General features: G+C 44.5%; 1 protein-coding gene and 1 long non-coding RNA gene across 4 annotated transcripts in view; one reads left to right on the forward strand and one right to left on the reverse strand.

Moving 5' to 3' along the window:
• Positions 1 to 5,070: 5,070 nt before the first annotated feature.
• Positions 5,071 to 9,513, reverse strand: LOC122456445. Its single transcript, XR_006275380.1, has 2 exons — positions 9,361 to 9,513; positions 5,071 to 5,423 (listed from the first exon to the last, which is right to left on the reverse strand). It is a non-coding gene; the product is annotated as an uncharacterized LOC122456445 (long non-coding RNA).
• An 8,476-nt stretch (positions 9,514 to 17,989) lies between these two features.
• Positions 17,990 to 19,561, forward strand: part of CHRNA4 (cholinergic receptor nicotinic alpha 4 subunit) — a 32,702-nt gene continuing 31,130 nt past the window's right edge. Inside the window, exon 1 of one of the 3 annotated variants that reach the window (XM_038369664.2) lies at positions 17,990 to 18,571. In XM_038369664.2, coding sequence (XP_038225592.1) covers positions 18,511 to 18,571 — 61 coding nt within the window. In that variant the 5' untranslated portion in view covers positions 17,990 to 18,510. The remainder of the gene's footprint in view (positions 18,572 to 19,561) is intronic. The other 2 variants (XR_006275395.1, XM_043495825.1) reach the window with 2 other exon arrangements.

Genomic DNA, 19,561 nt, shown 5'->3' on the forward strand with positions numbered 1-19,561 from the left:
CAGTGTGAGGCCTCAGGGCCATTTAAATGGATAAATAAAGAGAAAAGTATAGAAGTATGAGCCAAGCATTCTATCTATGCCATGCAGCACAAGTTAGCTTCAAATGTTCAGCTAACCTCCACTGCTGCATCTACAAAATGTATGGTTGGTTAAGTTTTGCACCCCTGCACCTATTCGACAATGCAAAAAGTTCTGTGCGTGGACATTGGATTGTTAGATGAATAATTACCCAACTCTCATGTGCCTATATCCATTGGTCTATATAAAAACATGGTTGTGTATACAAACAGGTGTGCCCAGATATTGTAGGGCCTATTTTAGCAATGGATTTAGGCACATGCTTCACTCCATCCCTAGGCCCAGATCCTGTGAAGACTTATTCATGTGCTTCACTTTATGCACTGCGGGTCCATTGAGCCAATGGGAGTTTTGCCATTGATTTCAATGGCTCCGGGATTTGACCATTTGAGTAGCTCCATTGAGATCAATAGTGTTACTCACAGTATGTAAAGTTAGGCACGTGCTAAGTCTTTGCACAATCATGGCTCTATTCAGCAAATCATTTAATCTCTTACTTAACTTTAATCATGCACTAAGATCTCCGTGACTTCACAGACAATGCTTGAATGCGTTGCTGAATGGGAGCCTGGAAACACAGCCTGCAGCGTTGCTAGGTTCTGTTGTAACCTTTATTGTTGCCTTTTTATCCTGCACAAAATTATAATCAATTTCTCTGCTTTCAGGCAACTCTATTAATCAACTTTTTATGATAATGATATTTTACGTGTTTTCATTATGCCATCATTTATTTATTGTTTGGCTGCATTAGCTTGCTACCCCTGCACAGGCAGAGTTTTACATCCACAGAACTTGTATCCGCATATATGAATTGCAGGAATGGATATAGCTACATCTTCTCTAGCTGGCTGATTTATTTTTTTCTTTCCTCCTGTAATACAACCTTGACCAAGAAGATTTTTGACTTGCAAATTCTCGATTGTGAGCAGTTTCCAAATAGACAGCAGGTATTATTGATCTTGCTCAACATAAACTGTACAGTTTGCTGCAGTGCATAAATTAATCAGCTCCTCTATGACTGCACTGAACTGCTTCCGCTGGACCTCCATGAGAAATAATTAAAGGTAGCGTAAGCCCTGCTGCCAACAATGGTCTTTTTGTACAGCTCACTTATCTGCTTGTAATTTTTTGTGGAGACAGCTCAGGGAGTCACTTTTCCTTTCTCTCCTGATGCATGACACCTGCACTCTGCAGGATGTGTGGAGTTCAATTGCTGATGCTCATGGTGGTGATGGTGGTTTTAAAAAAAGAAATAGAGAAGGTAAAGGGTACTGTATAGTGCATTTATTGGCCTCCAGCCTTTGGGAACAGTATACAAAATAGAGTATACAAATGGCGTTATGTTCTAAGGCAGTGGTGGGCAACCTGTGGCCCATCAGGGTAATCCGTTGGTGGGGTGCGAGACAGTTTGTTTATATTGACTGTCCACAGGCAGGGCCGCCTGCAGCTTCCAGTGACTGCAGTTCACCATTCCCAGCCCATGGGAGCTGCGGGAAGTAGCGGCCAGCACATCCCTGAGGCCCGTGCTGCTTCCCACAGCTCCCATTGGCCAGGAATGGTGAACCACAGCCACTGGGAGCTGTGGGTGGCCATGCCTGCGGACAGTCAATGTAAAGAAACTATCTTGCGGCCCGCCAGTGGATTACCCTGACAGGCTGCAGGTTGCCCACCACTGTTCTAAGGACTTGTCTACATTTGAAACTCTACAGCTGCAATGCTTCAATGTAGACACTACCTATGTCAACGTGAGTCACCATGAACTGAGAGAAGAAAAGGAAACAGAGAGAGAAAAAAGACTTTTAAAAGCAGGCTCGTGACTCTGGGTTTTCATCCAGAAACTAAGGGGCATCTATGACATACTATACCTTGGTGGAGTGTCTTGTAACCCCCATATTCCTCATCACTATATAATTGTGATATTGCATATAAAGCATGCCATGCAAGGTATCAGGGAAAAGATTATGATCTGTTAAAAGTCATTTTTTATCCATATACGTGTATCATTAATGCACATGAAGTTATGAGAATTGTGTTGTATGGTTGTCACTAAAACATGCTGTAAGTTGGGGAATCAGCCAGATATTAGCTCCCCAGAGACAATAGCAATGAAAGTAACCAACACCTGGATGGGGTGTCAAACAACCATCAACAGCCATTGTCTAGCAAGGGAGTTACAATTCAATGACTCACCTGCGTAAGGCCACACCAGGGGAATTGCTCAACCTTGCCTGGGGATTCAGCAATGTCCAGCAGATATGTTTGGACTTGTGTATAAATGGACTAAAGGTATAAAACCGGACACAGGGAGGCCAATGCTTCACCTTTCTCCTGCCCCCACATGTGCTGCAAGCAACAAGGACACTGAGAAGACTTAAGACTCCAACAGAGGAGACTGGCCCAGGTTTCAAGAGTAAAATCTGCATACTATGAACTGCAATATCCAGTGGAGTGAGAAAAACTGCTTAATCTAGATGTTGCCCAGTCTAATAGGGTTGAGAGTTTAGATTGCGTGTTTATATTTTCTTTAATTTTGGTAACTAACTCTGACTTTTTGCCTATCACTTATAATCACTTAAAATCTATCTTTTGTAGTCAATAAATTTGTTTAACTGTTTATCTTTACCAGTGAGTTTGCCTAAAATATTTGGTAAGGGTGCTTGCTCAGGTTTGCAAAGGCTGGTGTATATCCACTTTCCATTGATGAAGTGGTGAACCAATTAATAAATTTGCAGGGCTCATCTCAAGCACTGCAAGATGGAATATTCCTGAGGTACAGTGCTGGGAGCTGGGGGGATTCAGCTGGTGTCTTTCTCTGTGTGATTCATGAGTGGCTCTGGGAGCAGTCAAGCACTCTAGCTGGGTGTGGGGCTCCACATGCGGTTCTACTGAGTGATAACAGCACCCAGAGGGGTTTGCTTCTGGTCACTGGCAAAGCATTGGGAGAGACAGCCCAGGCTGGAGAGTTAAGGGGGGCACTGCGGGTCCCACAGTCCCAAGCTGCACTGCAGGAATCCTGTCACAGCATTCTTTTGGAAGAAAGCAGTCTGTGACACCCTGAATCACCTACAGTTAGGGGTATGCTGGGAAGCTGTTCAAAGCCAAGAGGTGACTTGACTGAGAAAAGAGATTTTTATCTAATATGGAAGTGTAAAGCCTGTGCTGGTGACTTTATGTTAATTTACTGTGTAAGTTGTGTGTGTTTGCTCTCCTGTACTGCTTTATCTTTGAGGCTGTGCTTTTTCTGTGAAATAAGCCTTTGGTTTATTTTTACCTCAAGCCAGGCTCTGTCATGCAAACTGTGTTGCATATGAGGGCCAAAGTGAGCTGAGAGCTGGAGGGCTCATTTCACATGTTACACGGTTATGAACCAGAGGGGAAAAGTCTGAGTGGCTGAACTCAGGGAGGATGGATATGAGGCGATTGGGCCTTGAAGGACTGCTAATGTCACCCTGAAAGAAATAACTAGGTTCCTGGAAGCCAGGATGAGACCTTGTGTTTGTGGGCTGGCTACTTGTGAGGGTGAGGGATCCGAGCCATAGCAGCACCACATTAAGGCACCCCAAGGCTACAGGGCAGATGGTGACAGAACCCTTGACTGGTCTGGGTGATCCCCAAAATATCACAGCGTGGCTCAGTAGTGATCGTTCTTCTTGATTAACGGGGCAGTAGTGTCAGGCTCTAAATGGAAAACCCCACACTCCTACGGGGAGCATGGTCCAAGCCAAAAAGGCCGTGTGGGTTTGGAGCTAAAACTAAGCAGGGGAAAATGGTTTAGAGAGGCTGCCTTGGGGAACATCATCAGCTTGTGGAACACCTTATGATATCAGTCAATCAAAGACACCTTTCTTTCAACCAGTGCCTGATCTAACACTAGGGCAAGTTGGGACCCTCTCTTATGACAAAGAAAGAAAGAAAACTTGAAACAAAGTGAAATACATCAATGTATCTACAGGCTATTTCTATTCACTATTGTTCATTTAACAGCTCTGGGCCACCTTCATTTCTGTAGCAGCTGTAGGGGCACTGGGTGGCCCAGCCTGTGTCAGGGGCCAAATAGAGCTGCTCTAACTTGCACTCCTGTTGCAATGTCCGTCCCCTATGGACCATTTCAACAGTGCAGAATTACAGGGGCACAGAACTACCTGAGCCATTTCCCCTCCCTTTATAGTGGCTTGTGGGTGCACGTGCGCACACACACACACACAAAATTGCGTTTGGTTCTGAACTAATGATAACTGAGTAGTACAATTTAGGAGCCAGGTTCTGATGACGCTGACTCACATTGAATAGTACCTTAATCTGTGAGAAACCTCATTGAAAACAATGCAAGTATACATACCGGAATCTTGTCCTGAGTATGGTCCTATGCATTCAGAATGTGAAGAAATTTTCCTCTGAAGGCATGGGGAAGGTTGGGATTTTTAGGAGGAGATTTTCAAAGCAGAAAGGGCAGTTTCAGAAGCCAATGGGAATTAGGTACTTAATCATTTGTATTTTTGAAATTCTCCCCCTTTATCAAAGACCTAGAGATTCAGAATGCTGTGGGAGGAACAGATGGGAGATGGTTCTTCCTATGGGGCACTGAAATAACAGAAGCATATGTATGAATCAACAGGAAGCTGATTTAAGATCAAAGGTGTCAATAACACAAGTTATGTATACAGACAAACACACAAAGGGGAACCAGCTGCCAGCCTTCTTTTCTGTCAATAGATTTTCTTCTCCACCGCTTGAAGATTGGGAGTGAGGGAAAATGATTAATAGTGCATTGGAATCAAATAAGGAGGTGATCTTGAGATTTCTGCGTTGGGACTTGCGAAGCAAAGATCATAGCATCTACTAGCTATAAAACCAAGGCAGTAAGCTGTTTGGTATTGGCAAATGAAAGCCACAGGTATCTGCAGAAGAACTTTTGCCCCATTGTGGGTAAAATTTCTGAGGATTCAGAGGGTAAGAAGAAATTCTACCTTCCATATATAAACTTGTCAAGTCTACAGAAAAATGAAGCTTTCTATTTATTTAGTTAGTTTTAGTTCCATTATTAGCAATGGGCACATCAATTCACAATACGAACGAAGCCAACCGTCACTCAAAACTTTAACCCATGCCTAAGTTTGTTTCTGGCTTGTGACAGCTCAGTTAAGTCGATCACATCTTTTTCATGGTCATGCATTCTAAACTGCTGCATGGATCAGGGACCAACGTTCTAAAATCCTGTGAGAAAGTCTCTTCTTCCAGTATTTCCCATTCACTGGAAACAAGACTTGTCAGCCATCACCAGACTGTAGAACTTTGTTCTTCTTCCATTTCTGCCCCACACTTGTGTCTTGAGAGCTGCAGAAAAGCTTTGGGAAAATTAGACTTTCAGGTTTTATTTGGACCAAGCCACTGAATCCCGCATTTTGGAATTGACTGCCAGAGGCAAATGTGCTGCTGAAAAGTATCATTGTTTGTTGCACAATATAGGAGCCCAGTGTCAAAGATGGCAAGCCAGTTGCCACCCTACTGCAGTAAAGGTTTGACAATCAGAAGTTTCTGGCTGTTTAGCCAAGCAAAGTACTTCTGATCATATTTTGACCCCTGGCCTCTAATTTTTTTTAGTTGTTGTTTGCACAGAGTGCACTGATTGCACCCTCTAAAGTCCATGTGAAATGGAGGTGTTTAGGGTACGTCTATACAGCCCGCAGCAGCAAGTCTCCCAGCTCTGGTCAACAGACTCGGGCTTGCAGGGCTCACATCAGTGCTCTCAAAATAGCTGTGTAGACACCGCTTTGATGTTTTGGCTTGGGCTGGAGCTCCGGCACTGAAGCTTAGGGAGGGGAGTCAAGCTGGGCTGGGAGGCTTGCTGCCACAGATGGTGTAGACCAGGGATCAACAACCTTTGGCATGTGGCTCATCAGGAAAGCCGCTGGCAGGCCGGGATGGTTTGTTTACCTGCAGCGTCCACAGGTTCAGCCAATTGCAGCTCCCACTGGCCATGGTTCACTGTTCCAGACCAATGGGGGCTACGGGAAGCAGCATGGGCCCAGAGATGTGTTGACCGCCGCTTTCCCACAACCCCTCATTGGCCTGGAGCGGTGAACCACAGTTAGTGGGAGCTGCGATCTGCCAAACCTATGGATGCTGCAGGTAAACAAACCATCCTGGCCTGCCAGTGGCTTTCCCTGATGGGCCATGTGCCAAAGGTTGCCGATTCCTGGTGTATATGTACCCTAAGACAGGCCCCAGGCCATTCTGTGAGAGTAGGAAATGAAACCTATTTTCCCTGATTCCTACCACCATCCTCCATGCACTAAACAATTCTCCCTCCCCATTAAACAAACCCGTTTAAAGGGGATGCAAAGGAAATAGGGAACCTTGAGCCACAGCACCTGAGAAAGTGGGAGGGCTGGTGTTACCTGGCCAATACAGCCACACCTAGCTCAGATTTGTATGGAACACTGGGTCTACACTATATACTTACCTTGGTATAAGTGCGTCACTCTGGGATGTGAAATATACCCACCTTAAGCCCCCACGTGAAAAGTGCTATGCTGGCAGGAGAGCTTCTCCCACAGACATAGCTACCGCCTCTCACGGAGGTGGAGTTATTAACCCAACAGAAAAGCTCTCTCCCGTCAGCTTAGCGCATCTTCACCGGATGTGCTATAGTGGCGCAGCTGCATCAGTGCAGCTGTGCCGATGTACATTTGTAGTGTAGGTCTGCTCAGAGAGTAAAAAGGCCCAAGTGGGGAGGTTTCACCTCAGTTTGCCCCTCTATTGTTATAGCGTAATGCTACTAAATTCGGGGCCTCCTGTGAGGGAGCAAAAGGGGTGGTTTGCTGCCAGGCCCCCGTTTGAAAGGGCTCCCAAACTGAGTGGCCCTTTCACCTGGTGCACAGAGCCACTCAGATTTGGCCCGGCCACCCCTCCATCATGGCGAGGAGGTGGCTGGACTAAACTGGAGTGATGCTGGAACCCCGTGTGCCAGGTCACAACACTTGGAGTGGAGAGCTGCGCCCAGCTCCATAGGACAGGAGTTGCCGCTGTGGGTGAGTGGGGTGAGGAGCTCACTCTCCAAATCCCCATTCCCTGGCCCTCCTCTCAGTGGTAATTTTTTGGAAGGGTTCAAATTTTGCCTTTTGCTCCCCAAAATTTTGCGCAGCCCTGATTAAATTACCTGGAACACTTATAACTGCTCTTGGTACTTTTTGACCGGGTTTGATAAGGCAGTAATACCATATCAGAGAGCTGGTTTGCATCATACTTGTTCCCTATCCTGGTTATAAAGGACTACATTGTAGCATAAATCATAACTTAATCATGTTGATGGGAGATAGTGAAGTCTGGTGGTTAGGGCATTTGAAATGGGAGTAAGGGGTCCTCGGTTCTACTCATGGCTCGGCCATTGACCTGTTATGTGCCCATGGGCAGATCACTCTTCCTTCTCGTGCTTCTGTTCCCCCTCCCAGCTCTTGTCTGTTGAGATGGTGAGCTCATCAGATCAGGGACTCCCTCTCACTATGTGTAAACAGACGAGCTGGGCAGTGAACTCTCAGTGCATTCCATGGAAGATTTGGAAGATTTGGTTTTTTGTTCTGATTTTGAATGAAAATGACCATTGTGATAGTCTCGGCAAAATGGACCCAGGAGCTGGGAACCCTGGGAGCTCCAGCTGTTGAGGCGCTGCAGGCCTGGACTCACGCCCTGTCTTGTTTCCTGTGGAATTTCATTGAAATTGACATGTCTCTGTGGAATGTTGCAATTTCAACTAATTTGCAGATTTCAACAACAACAAAATGTTCAGACCAGCCCTAGAAAGTATAGAATCGAGTGTAACCAGATGTCCAACATTAGGGGTTTTATCTTCTATGGGGTCTTATTATTCCTTACCCCCATCCTGATTTTTCACCCTTGCTATCTTGTCACCCTAATAGCACCCAGAACAATGGTGGTTGGGCCCTTTGGGCCTACTGGAATACAAATAATGTTTCATAAACGTGCTTAAGACTTGGGCTTTATCTTAGTTATGCAATATTGTTAAAGAACTGCCTACACTACAATTTGCCCTCAGGCTCCCTGACAAGGTTGTATTTGTAGTGTAGGTGGGGCCTGTGGCTAAGAACTGATTACCAGGGAGTGAAGATGATGGACTGTGTCAATCAATCAACTCCAGATTTCATCAGTGAATAAATTGGGCAGCATTTGCCCTTCGGTTGGGAAGGACACGCAATTTAGATCTACAAAGCCGAGCAATGAAACCAAAGATATCCTTGGAGAACAAACTTGTCTAGAGAGCTTCTGTTCTCTAATTTAAAATCCGTCGGCTTAGATTCCAGGGGATGCTAAAGCTGTCTCCCTTGTTCTCTGCCCCCCCGCCTTTTATAATAATATCTGGCATTTACAAATAAGACTTTGAGGTTTGTCTCATTTGTTATATTAAGCTTCTCGTAGCCTTAAAGATGGTTTGTTGCGTAAAGTGGCTGCAGTGCAGGGAGGCATTCCGTCTCCTCCCGCTTCCTGGTGGCACTTGACCCCTGGAGAGCTGTAAATACAATGTGCCGATCTTAGAACTTTATTACAGGACCTAATTCTGCAAGGTGCTGAGCACCCTTAATAATTTACTGGATTGTAAGGCAGGACAATAGGCGAATGCACTAGGGCCCCCGCACTTAGATTTGAATCCTAATCAGCTCGCGGACAGACGGGAGAGTTAGTGATCTTGCCCTAGTCTGGCCTGTATATTTATTCTCTCCACACATCTGTCACATATTTCATAATCGTTCACATGCTCCCAGGACTGGAACTGCGGGGGCTGCTGTAGGTCAGGATTGTGGCGCAGTGGCAGAGCTGCCTGAAAGAAGCTGGCGAGGACACCCGCTTGCACTGGGCATGGCTGAGAACCTTCACTAAGAGGTGGTCAGTTTCACAAGCGCTGAAAGCATTGTGTTAATAACATGATTGTTGCGATGAAAACTGTATTGATAAGAAATAAAGAGAGGGGCAAATAATTTAGTGTGGCTATAACCTTGTCACAAGCACTCACACCAACACAAGCACAGAGATTAACCCCTCTACATTTTAAGACCATGTCAATCCTTTTGTTCCTTTCCCCGAACTATCAGCCATTCCCTTTCTTGCTGCAACAGGTGTCAATCTCTTGCTTGACGGCTGAGTGCTGTCCCACTACCCCAGTCACTTAGCTGCAAACATCCTCCCTGGTGTTTGTCCCTAAAAAGAGAGCAAGGTACAAAATATTTCAATTGTACTTTAACAAGCGGGAAAGGGCAGTGAAAACCAGACCTTTATCCGGAGGGTAAATGATCTTTATCTTGACTGCTGCTGCTGCATCAGCTGAAAATTCTCCCTTCATCTTTCATAGCTGGCATGATGCTGGAACAAACGCAGCTTTGGAAGAAATTCAGTTCACACTCTTTGTGATCTCAAAGGGCACTGGCAGCTTCTTCTGGAAGCCAAGAATGAGATGGGCATAATTACAGCAATTATTAAAGGGAAATAATACGATGGAGCTCTATGGGCATGATGAGAATATGATGACGATATATATATAAAGCTTCAGTGCATGTACAGTGGCATCCTATGAAGGATATCAGATGGAATTGGTGCCAGGCAGTCCTGTTGCTGGATAGCTGACTATTTTTCACCAATGAAAACTTGGTTTCTCAAGGCAGACACTGAAATCTGTTGTTTTACAGCTGCGTTGCTGTCTTTGTCCTTAGACACTGATCCTTGTAATGAAAATGTTTCAGTATATAATAAGGGATAAAAATGAAATGGATGAAATTCCAGCCACTCAGGAAAAAAAATCACCATTCCTTAAAAAAGACAACACTCGTGAATATTATGCATTCTGAGTGGCTTAATCACATGTCATGTGAGTTTTCTAAGCCGGTGGTTTTCAAACTCTTTTCATTTGCAGACCTCTAACAAGTTTGAATGGCGGTGCAGACCCCTTGGAAATCTTAGACGTAGTCTGTGAACCCTAGGGGTCCATGGACCAAAGGCTGAAAACCACTGTTCTAAGCCAGTCATACCACAGCACATTACTGATGCAAGGCTACATGATAAGAAGACACTTGCTCAAACCCACATCATCCTCCCCCAGTAATTAATATTTGCTTTGGGCACAGCCATAATCTCCTCACCCCTCCCACATGAGGTCAGTTCCCACTGGGGGGTTAGGTACATTTGCCCCCTTCCTGGGAACCCGTGGACCAACTCTCTTTGGGATTGTGCTTCATGGGTAGTCGTGGGCCTCAGGCTGAGTCAGGTCAGGGTAGGCTGGGGGTGGAGCTGGAAAGACCCACATGATCCCTTTCTTCCCCACCCACCCCTGCACACCAGGGATTGCCACGAACAAACATGCTCCGTGACCTTTGCTGCAGGAAAACACCCCCATCTATGGACTGGCACAGCCAGGGGAGGCACTGGTAGAGTGACTCCATTGGCGCTGCACTGTCAGGGAGCCCTAGGGCTCCTACCTCCTGGGATTCACAGGGTTCACCAGAGAGCTGGGGGTCAGCCCCACTCCCCCATCCCTTACAGAATGATGTGGGGGATGCTCCACAAGGGACTCCTCCCAGAGGTCTTCTGCTCCTCCCAGATCCCCTCCCCTGGGTATTTCCACAGGCCAAGGTGATCTGGCTCTTTGATTGTTCTCAGTTCTGGGTCAGGGAGCCCTCTCTGAAGTCAATGGCCATTCTTCTGGGTAAGGGCTGAGTGAAACCTGAGTAAGACAGTTAGGCTCTGGGCTCCACACTGGTGTTTCACCTTTCACTGGGGACAAATACCCAATACAAATGTTCTGGAGTAATAGAAATAAAACCAAGTCATTTCAGCACAGCTATTTTTATTTCTATACAAAAGCCTCTTCTGCTGGGAGCCCATCACCCTGGGACGATGTTTGATTCTATTGGGAATATCCTTCAAGATCCACCGATGCCTTGTCGCCACACAGAGAAATACTGGGCCAGATTCTCAGCTGGTGTAAATCAACGGCGCTCTAGTGAGGTCAATAGTACTCTTCTGATTGACACCAGATGAGGAGTGGCACCCATTCTGCTTAGAAATCATTCTGCACCCACAGTCCATTCCTCTCATCACTTATGTCTCAGCACATTTGTATTGAACAAGGATCTCCTTCCCTTCAGTGTTGGTTTTGTTTCCTGCTGCTTATTCCTCACCTGAAGTCGAAATCCTTTGCTGGTGACAAAGCAGTAGGCTGCTGCAGAAGATAAATCTTCTTTGTCAGGAAAGAATGAAGGGAGGAAAAGAACGAAAACCGGCTCTTTAGGGAAAAAGGCTTTGAACTCCAGGAGAATGTTTTCCAAATTTCCCTTGTGCGAAGTCCAAGTAAACAGACTTCGCATGGAGGGAATATTATTACTGGTGTAACACCAAAGATATGCACAATGCTTTACTAAATAGATACAGATGGAGGCCTTGCCCTGGAGAGCTCACAGTGCAGGCTGAGATGAGAGCAGGAAACAACAGCATAGCAGGGAACAGAAAAGCAGAGACAATCAGATTGTGCAGTCCCTTGAGGGTTACATCGGAAGCCTGTGTGCATGTGTTTTGTTACTACATGAGATTATTGGGGCAGGGGGTTAAGCACCTGACTCTCCTAGACTTTCAGTGGGAGCGGGGAGGCTCTGCCCTTGGTGGCTTTGAAAATCCACCCCATAGTTGAGAAACTCCCTTCAAAAAGGAGGTTTGGAGAAGGGATTAGAAGAAGGAACCTGAGCAGGAGTATTCTGGGTTCTAAGCACAGGTGGTTGTGTGGCATGGGGACAACCTCTGAGAGAAATGGGAAGCAGCTAGCAGCTTGGCCTGGGGGAATTCCCCCTGCCAACTCTATGAAACAGAACTGCAACTCTTCCTTTTTGTTTGGTGTCTTCTGCCCCTCCAGGCCTGTAGGATCTCTTCCTAAGTAACCACAGCTACAGTGCTCATTGTTCTTGTAGGTGTTCTTTGTAGAGTGCTCACATGGTGCTTTCCAAGAGGAAAGCTGTGCCAAAGGAGAACAATAATGATTGCAGGGCAACACAGTGCAGAAATGGAGTGACAAGTGGTCTTTATAACTAGACTTCATCTTCATCATAGAACAGGGTGGGCTGAAAGGGGCTTTCTGAAGAAGTATGAGAGAGCCTTGCCCATGCTAACATTGCTCCAGGTATGATGAAGGGCATGGAGCATGGCACAAAGGCAGGAGAGAGCAAGAGAGACACAGGGACTCTCTCAATGAGAGGGTGTTTAGCAGAGACGGAGGGCAGAGATCCATAGATTCCAAGGCCAGGTCAATTATGATCCTCTAATCTGACCTTCCATATAACACAGACCACAGAACTGCCCCCAAAATAATTCCGAGAGCAGATCTTTTAGAAAAAAAATCCAATCTTCATTTAAAAATTGTCAGTGATGGAGAATCCACCATGACCCTTGGTAAATTTTCCCAATGGTTAATTACTCTCATGATTAAAATTCATACCTTATTTCCAGCTAGAATTTGTCTAGCTTCAACTTCTAGCCATTGGATCGTGTTATTCCTTTCTCTGCTAGGATGAAGAGTAAATACTTGTTCTCATATAGATACATACAGACTGTATCGATGACAGTGTTGGGTGAAGACATGAATGTAGACCAGGTCAAAAACTGCCATCAAACTTTAAAAAAAAAATGGCATTTTGACCCAAATGAAAATTTTCATAAACATTTTCTATTTTGATTGCTATTTCTCGTGTTTCAATGAAAAGCCAGAAAACAAACCCCAGAAATTTAGGGCATTTTTTTTCCTTTTCTGTGAAATTTTTTTTTCTGATGAAATTTCATTTTCCAGTTTCATTTTCAGTAAATTTCTGAGGGTTTTTAGTTTCTGAAAATGGAACATTTTTACAGACAACCAGTTTTTAAATAAGAAAGCATTTTAGGAGAAACTGGACATTTTTCACTTTTGGTCTCTGTTATTTGATGACAACTTGATATTATATTTTATGGGGAATTCAAGAAAAATACTATTTTTTTTTCAAAATGTCCCATGAAAAGTAATTAACTTTTTCCAGCCAGCTCTGTTCAAATGTGTAATATTGATTTGGAAGATTAAATAGTTCAGGAAAAGGGATCCTAGTCATACTGATGGGAGAAGAAAATTACGTTGGCAGTTGTATTTTGGGTGGAGTGAAGAACAGGAGGGCAGGAAGGATGAGTTTTCAGTAGAAGAGGTAGGAAATAACCAGGGTAACAGCTAGTATTGTGGCAGCTGGCTGCTGAGAAGGGACAAGTTTCAGAAACATTGTATAGGAAAAATTGGGCAAGATGAGACCCTGGACATGGAAGAAGAAGGAGAGAGAGGGAGGGAGAAGTTGAAGATGAATGAGCAATCACTCACAGGCAGGAATCCAGTGGTAGTAGGTACCCACATGCCTGAGCTTCAGATGAAGTGAGCTGTAGCTCACGAAAGTTTATGCTCAAATAAATTTATTAGTCTCTAAGGTGCCACAAGTTCTCCTTTTCTTTTTACAAGGCCAAGTGTCAATGTTCTTCTAACTCCCTGAGAAATTTGGGTAGCCAGGATGCTTGTACTTGCTAAGATTTCTCCCCCTTTCCCCCCGCATCATAGATACTTTTTTGAAGGCCAAGCGATGAGAGTAAATCCAATCTCATGCTCAGAGTGAAATGATCAGCTGCAAAGAGCAGGAAATATGTTTTTTCCTCCCCACATAGCATTGTACAATTTGCTAAGTGCTAATGTTTGGCCACTATTGAGTGAGCCAAGGTACCAGACTAATTTCGACCAGATCAGTTCTTATAATAGGATCTGCCCATGCAAAGAACAGGCATGTTCAGAGTAGATAGATTCCATTTTTGAAATTAATGAGTCCTAAAGATTAAATACATCCTTGTTATTCAATACATTCTAGTAAATCAACAGAAGACATTACGGTTGGCTGCTTGTATATCACTTGTACCATCCAGCTCCACAGCTCAAGTCTGAGATTATTAAAATCTAGGGTGAAAATGCTGTTTCAATTACATTTGGCAAGGCTCCTAACCCCAAATAGCTTCGGTGTCAGTCCAGCTGGCCATACATGTGGAATGCCCAGATGATCTGCATGATGGTCTAAATTCTTTTCAAACAAATAAAGATATTAATAATGTCAGTCTCATATCCTTGGATTAGACTAGAAATCAGGCCATAGGTGGGATCTTTATCATTTTTCAATTGAAATTAATTTAAAACCATTATTTTAAAGGTGCATAGTTTGTCCCAGGTATGTTGAGTTTCTTGTACATGTTCCAGCAGAAAACTTTGTCTTCCAAATACATACAGGAGCTTATGGAAATTTTGTTATGGCCCAATGAGGCAGAAAGGAATTGACGGTGAGATTAAACAAGGTCACTTCAAGGTGCAGAAATATTTGTAAAATGTACTCCCTCCCCCACATCATATAAAAACAGGGCAGGAAGGAAGGGGAATAAACCCTTCACTTATAGGAAATGATGAGGTGTGATTGATCTCTGCAAGAAGGAAATCCATTTTTAATCAAAATTATTTATAGGGTTAACCCAAAGGCTGTTTGCTCCATAGCTAAGCAGTGTGGACTGTGACATGTTGGAGATGGATGGAATATTTCTACAGTAGTTTGAATCAGCTTCAAACTCCTGTCGCCAAGGAGACTGTATCACTTATGGACAAGATTTTCAAAAGTGACTCGTGAATTTAGATGCCTCGAGTTCTCAGTGTCCAACTACTGCCTCTCACCAATATAGTCTCATTGCTTCCTTGTACCTCCTCTCTGTCTTCATCTGTGGTCTCTTGTCTTATACTTAAATTGTAAGCTCCTTGGGGCAGGGACCATCTTTTCATTCTGCTCTTATATAACAGTTAGCACAATGGGGACTTGGTCAATGATTAGGGCTCCCCCGCACTGCAGAAATACAAATAAATACATAATAAATATTCATATTATAATACCACCAACAACTTAAACAGCATTGATTTTCTGACAGTGGTAAGTACCCAACTTCTAAAAATCTGGGCTTTTTTTAAAAATCTTGATCTATACCTCTAGTGTCCCATTTGTTCCTCAAATGGGAATTTGAAGAGACCTGTAGTATTTGGTATCTGCTGGTTGAAAACTCTGAACATATTGAAATCAATGACTTCCTTGTTTAGTTGTGTGTATGAATCTTGCACACCCAGACACAACAAGAATTTCAATTTAAAGCCACATGTGCAAGGAAATTGCAGTGAAACCTGCACAGATCTCTTCAGATTCAAAAGACTCATGTGATACAAGGAATCTGTCTCCTGGTTAATGCACAGAGTTGGGACTCAGGAGACCTGAGATCAGTGCCTGCCTCTGCCACAGACTTCTACGTGACCCTGGACAAATCACTGACATTTCTGTGTGCCTCCACTCCCCATCTATGAAATGGAGATAATATTTCCTTGTCTCACAAATGTGTTGTGGAGATAAATTCAATAATGTTTCTAAGATGCTCAGATAATATGGGGATGGGGGCCAGATAGATATCTAGGTGATAGAAAGAAAATAAAATTTTACGTAGGTATGGGGTTAAGGTCTACCAACCCTTTCCCCTAGACACTAGAGGAAAGTATGATGCGATTTCCTGGTAAAATAAAGGAGATTTTGGATTTCTCAAAAGGGATAAATGACTGTGTCTGATTGTCTGGAGGAATTTACAAGGAAACAGTGGAGTACTCAGAATCCTGACTACCTGCAGGTGTCAATATTATAGACACTTGTTGACTTTCTCTTATGCAGACAACTTAGTCCAGAAGGAGACATTGGGAAATTACGGCTGCTTCATAGACTAATGACTGCATTTCCACTAAGAAGGGCACCAGCTGGCTAAGGGCGCATGTCACAGAGTTTTCTTGGCTCTATCAAGGCCTGATCCTGTGGGGTTGTGGTCATTCATTTCCATTGCTGCCAATGGGGAAGACTGGTGCTTAGTGCTCCAAAGCACTGGACATTCAGGAAGTATCATGCGTAGCAAGCCAGAATCTTTGGCCAGGTTCTTTGAATATTAACCTGATCCTGGAGAAGTAATAATAAGTATTGTACAATGCAGTGTTGGAACATTCCATTCTGTAATTTTCTCTCACTTCTTTCTTTGCATTATATATTGCCAGAGAGGCCCATGGAGTTAGCCGCCGTCTGAAGAAGCACATAGTGTTTGGATGCCACAGTGATGGGTGTAGTATAAAAGAGAAGAGAAGTTTGGCACTGCACATTGATTTTACTCATGCTTTTAGAATAGATTTAATGTCTTGGGTTGCTTTAAACCTACCTGTTGTCAGTCACATAATCCAATGCTATAAAAGACCTAGGTATTATTTTTGTTATGTATTTCATTAAAAGGCACCTGATATGCTTTGGGAGAAAGGAAACTATATTATAGATATATAGATATATATAAACTATGGATTTATTATTAGAACAGTCTTTGATTAACTTTACAGTGTGGAAGTAATTACCTACACTGACAAGTACAATCCATTTCCTATCCTTGTGGAAAAAAGAAAAGGAATACTTGTGGCCCACCTTAGAGACCAACAAATTTATTTGAGCATAAGCTTCGTGAGCTACAGCTCACTTCATTGGATGAATTCAGTGGAAAATACAGTGGGGAGATTTATATACACAGCGAACATGAAACAATGGGTGTTACCATACACACTGGTAAGGAGGAGTGATCACTTAAGATGAGCTATTACCAGCCGGAGGAATGGGATGGGGGGGGGGGGAAAGGAAAACCTTTTGTAATGATAATCAAGGTGGGCCATTTCCAGCAGTTGGACAGAACGTCTGAGGAACGATGGGTCATTACACAAAGTAAAACTATTTCCCCATGTTATTACCCCCCCACACACCCCACTGTTCCTCAGACGTTCTTGTCAACTGCTGGAAATGGCCCACCTTGATTATCACTACAAAAGGTTTCTTCTCCCCCCCCCCCATTCTCCGGCTGGTAATAGCTCATCTTAAGTGATCACTCTCCTTACAGTGTGTATGGTAACACCCATTGTTTCATGTTCTCTGTGTATATAAATCTCCCCACTGTATTTTCCACTGAATGCATCCAATGAAGTGAGCTGTAGCTCACGAAAGCTTATGCTCAAATAAATTTGTTAGTCTCTAAGGTCCCACACGTACTCCTTTTCTTTTTGCGAATACAGACTAATATGGCTGCTACTCTGAAACTATCCTTGTGGAAGTAATCATAACATATAGCAGGGATAAGCTTTAAAGGGAAACAGAAGGGATGCAGTTCTGCATTCTGGTGTACACCACTGAAATCATTAGAAGTTTAGAAGTGAGTTGGTTTAGGGCCAGATTGCAACTCCTTTGCTCACAGTAAATAATCCATTACTCCATAAGTAGCACCATTGACTTCAGCTGCCAGTTTGCATCATAAAGTTGTATTGAAGTGGGCCCCTTACACACAGTCTTGATTTGGATGTTGTCTGGGATAGGGACTGTCTTTTTTAACTAAATGTTTGTACAGCATCTAGCACAATGGGTCTCTTGCTCAACAATGATAATAATATAAATATGCAAGGAATAAAAGTCCAGGCCAAAAATGTCCACAGACACTTTACTTTCCCTATTGCTTTCAAAATAAATATAGTGTAAAGAACTTCTGATGAAAAGTTAATTTTAATGGGATAATGAATAATAATTAAGTGGAGATCTGGGCGTGCTCCATTCTGATCTGTATTGGGGTTCAGGCACCATAAAGACTGCAGTTGAACCAAATTCCCTTCCAGTCTGGAGCCCTGGCCTTTGAGACTCACCCCCCCCCCCCATTCTAAAAGTCTTTCTTTCCTACAGCCTGTTTGCTGAAGTGCACAGATTCTCTCCTCCCCCTTCTTTAGACAGGAGGTGGGCAGGTCCAAGTGGATTAAATATGCAAACATACTGTACTATCTCCCTCCGTTCTGCCAAGGGCTTTCACTGGCTTGCATGGACCATCAGCAGCGACCAATCTGAGCAAAGACAAACCAAACGGGGGGGAAAACTGCAGTAGGTCTGCTATGAAAATCAGGCAGCAAACAAACTAAGCAAGCAACCCAACCCCTGTCCTCGAGAGAAAGCGAGGAGGAGAAAAACCAAAGGCGGCTGTGTAGTTAAAAATAGAGCTTGCAGCAGCACCTGTGAAGTATCCTTAAAGTATCCTAGAAAAGAGACAGACTCACAAAAGAAAGAGCTGGAAATTGCAGTGAGCAATTTTGCAGTGAGCAGAAGGAGGCAAATCAACCGACCCCCCCTCCAAGAAACTGGTGTGGGGGGGGGGGGGAGGAAGGAAGGAGTCTGAGGGAATGACGCTGGAAGATCCAGAGACTCAGAGAAGAAAAGTTGCTGTCAAGGAAGACTTTGCCGTCTAGAAACTGAGCTCCGCTCCGCGATGGGCTTTCTAGTTTCTAAAGAAAACCTTCTCCTCTTCCTTTGCGTTAACGTCTTCCCTGGTAAGTTTCAGAGCAGGTTGCCCTGCGACCTTGGTCAATTCCTCCGCCCTCCCGCCTACCCAGCTCTGGCTGGAGATTGTCCCATTGCAGCAAGGAATGCACCCCCCCCCCCCCAAAAAAAACCCACCTCCTCCTTTCCATCCGCTCCCTCGAGGACCCACCCCCGGTCGTCTCTCTCGCTCACACACACACATGATACTGTCTTGCTTTGAGTTGATTTTCTGCTTCTTGGGTGGGAAGGGGTTAACCCCCACTAGGGCTTTAAACGCCCGAGTCCTGCTCTCCCTCCTTGCGGGCTGGTCCCCCCCCCGGGTCAAAGTAAGTGTGTTAATGTGTGTTAATCTCTCAGGCGCGCGGGGACGTGCGGTAGGCGCTCAGCTAATGCCTTGTCTTTATGTAACCCAGTGCAGACAAAACACTGACTCGGGACCACGGTGCATGAGGGCTGGGGGGGGGGGAGCAGCGGAGCCCCCCCCCCCCCCCATTCTCCCCAGATCCTCCCACTGCATCCCGCGCCTTTGTGCACATTCAGCACGGAGCCGAGACGTTTCCTGGCAGCTGCCCCCGCGATGCTGGGCTTTAAATTTTGAATAACCAGCAGTGACTCCCGAGTGAACGGGGAACCCCTCTCTGCAGCCTCCAACCTTTCCCGTCATTCGTGAGGGGGACTGTGCTCTTGAGCTAATTCCCCCCACCAGACCCCGTTCGCCTTTTGTCTCTGCTACAGATGCACAGCTGTTGTAGCCAAGCGTGACCCCGGAGTTACTGGACCAGGAAATTCTTGCTTTGCTCAGGGGGTTGACATTTGGTCTGATGGTGGTCATTTTTGAGGTTTAATCTCCATAATTACAGATTTCAGAGTAGCAGCCGTGTTAGTCTGTATACGCAAAAAGAAAAGGAGGACTTGTGGCACCTTAGAGACTAACAAATTTATTTGAGCATAAGTTTTGGTGAGCTACAGCTCACTTACAAACTCTCTGTCTCTCACAC

This window comes from Dermochelys coriacea, chromosome 13 (assembly GCF_009764565.3).
Source record: "Dermochelys coriacea isolate rDerCor1 chromosome 13, rDerCor1.pri.v4, whole genome shotgun sequence".
NCBI lineage: Eukaryota > Metazoa > Chordata > Testudines > Dermochelyidae > Dermochelys > Dermochelys coriacea.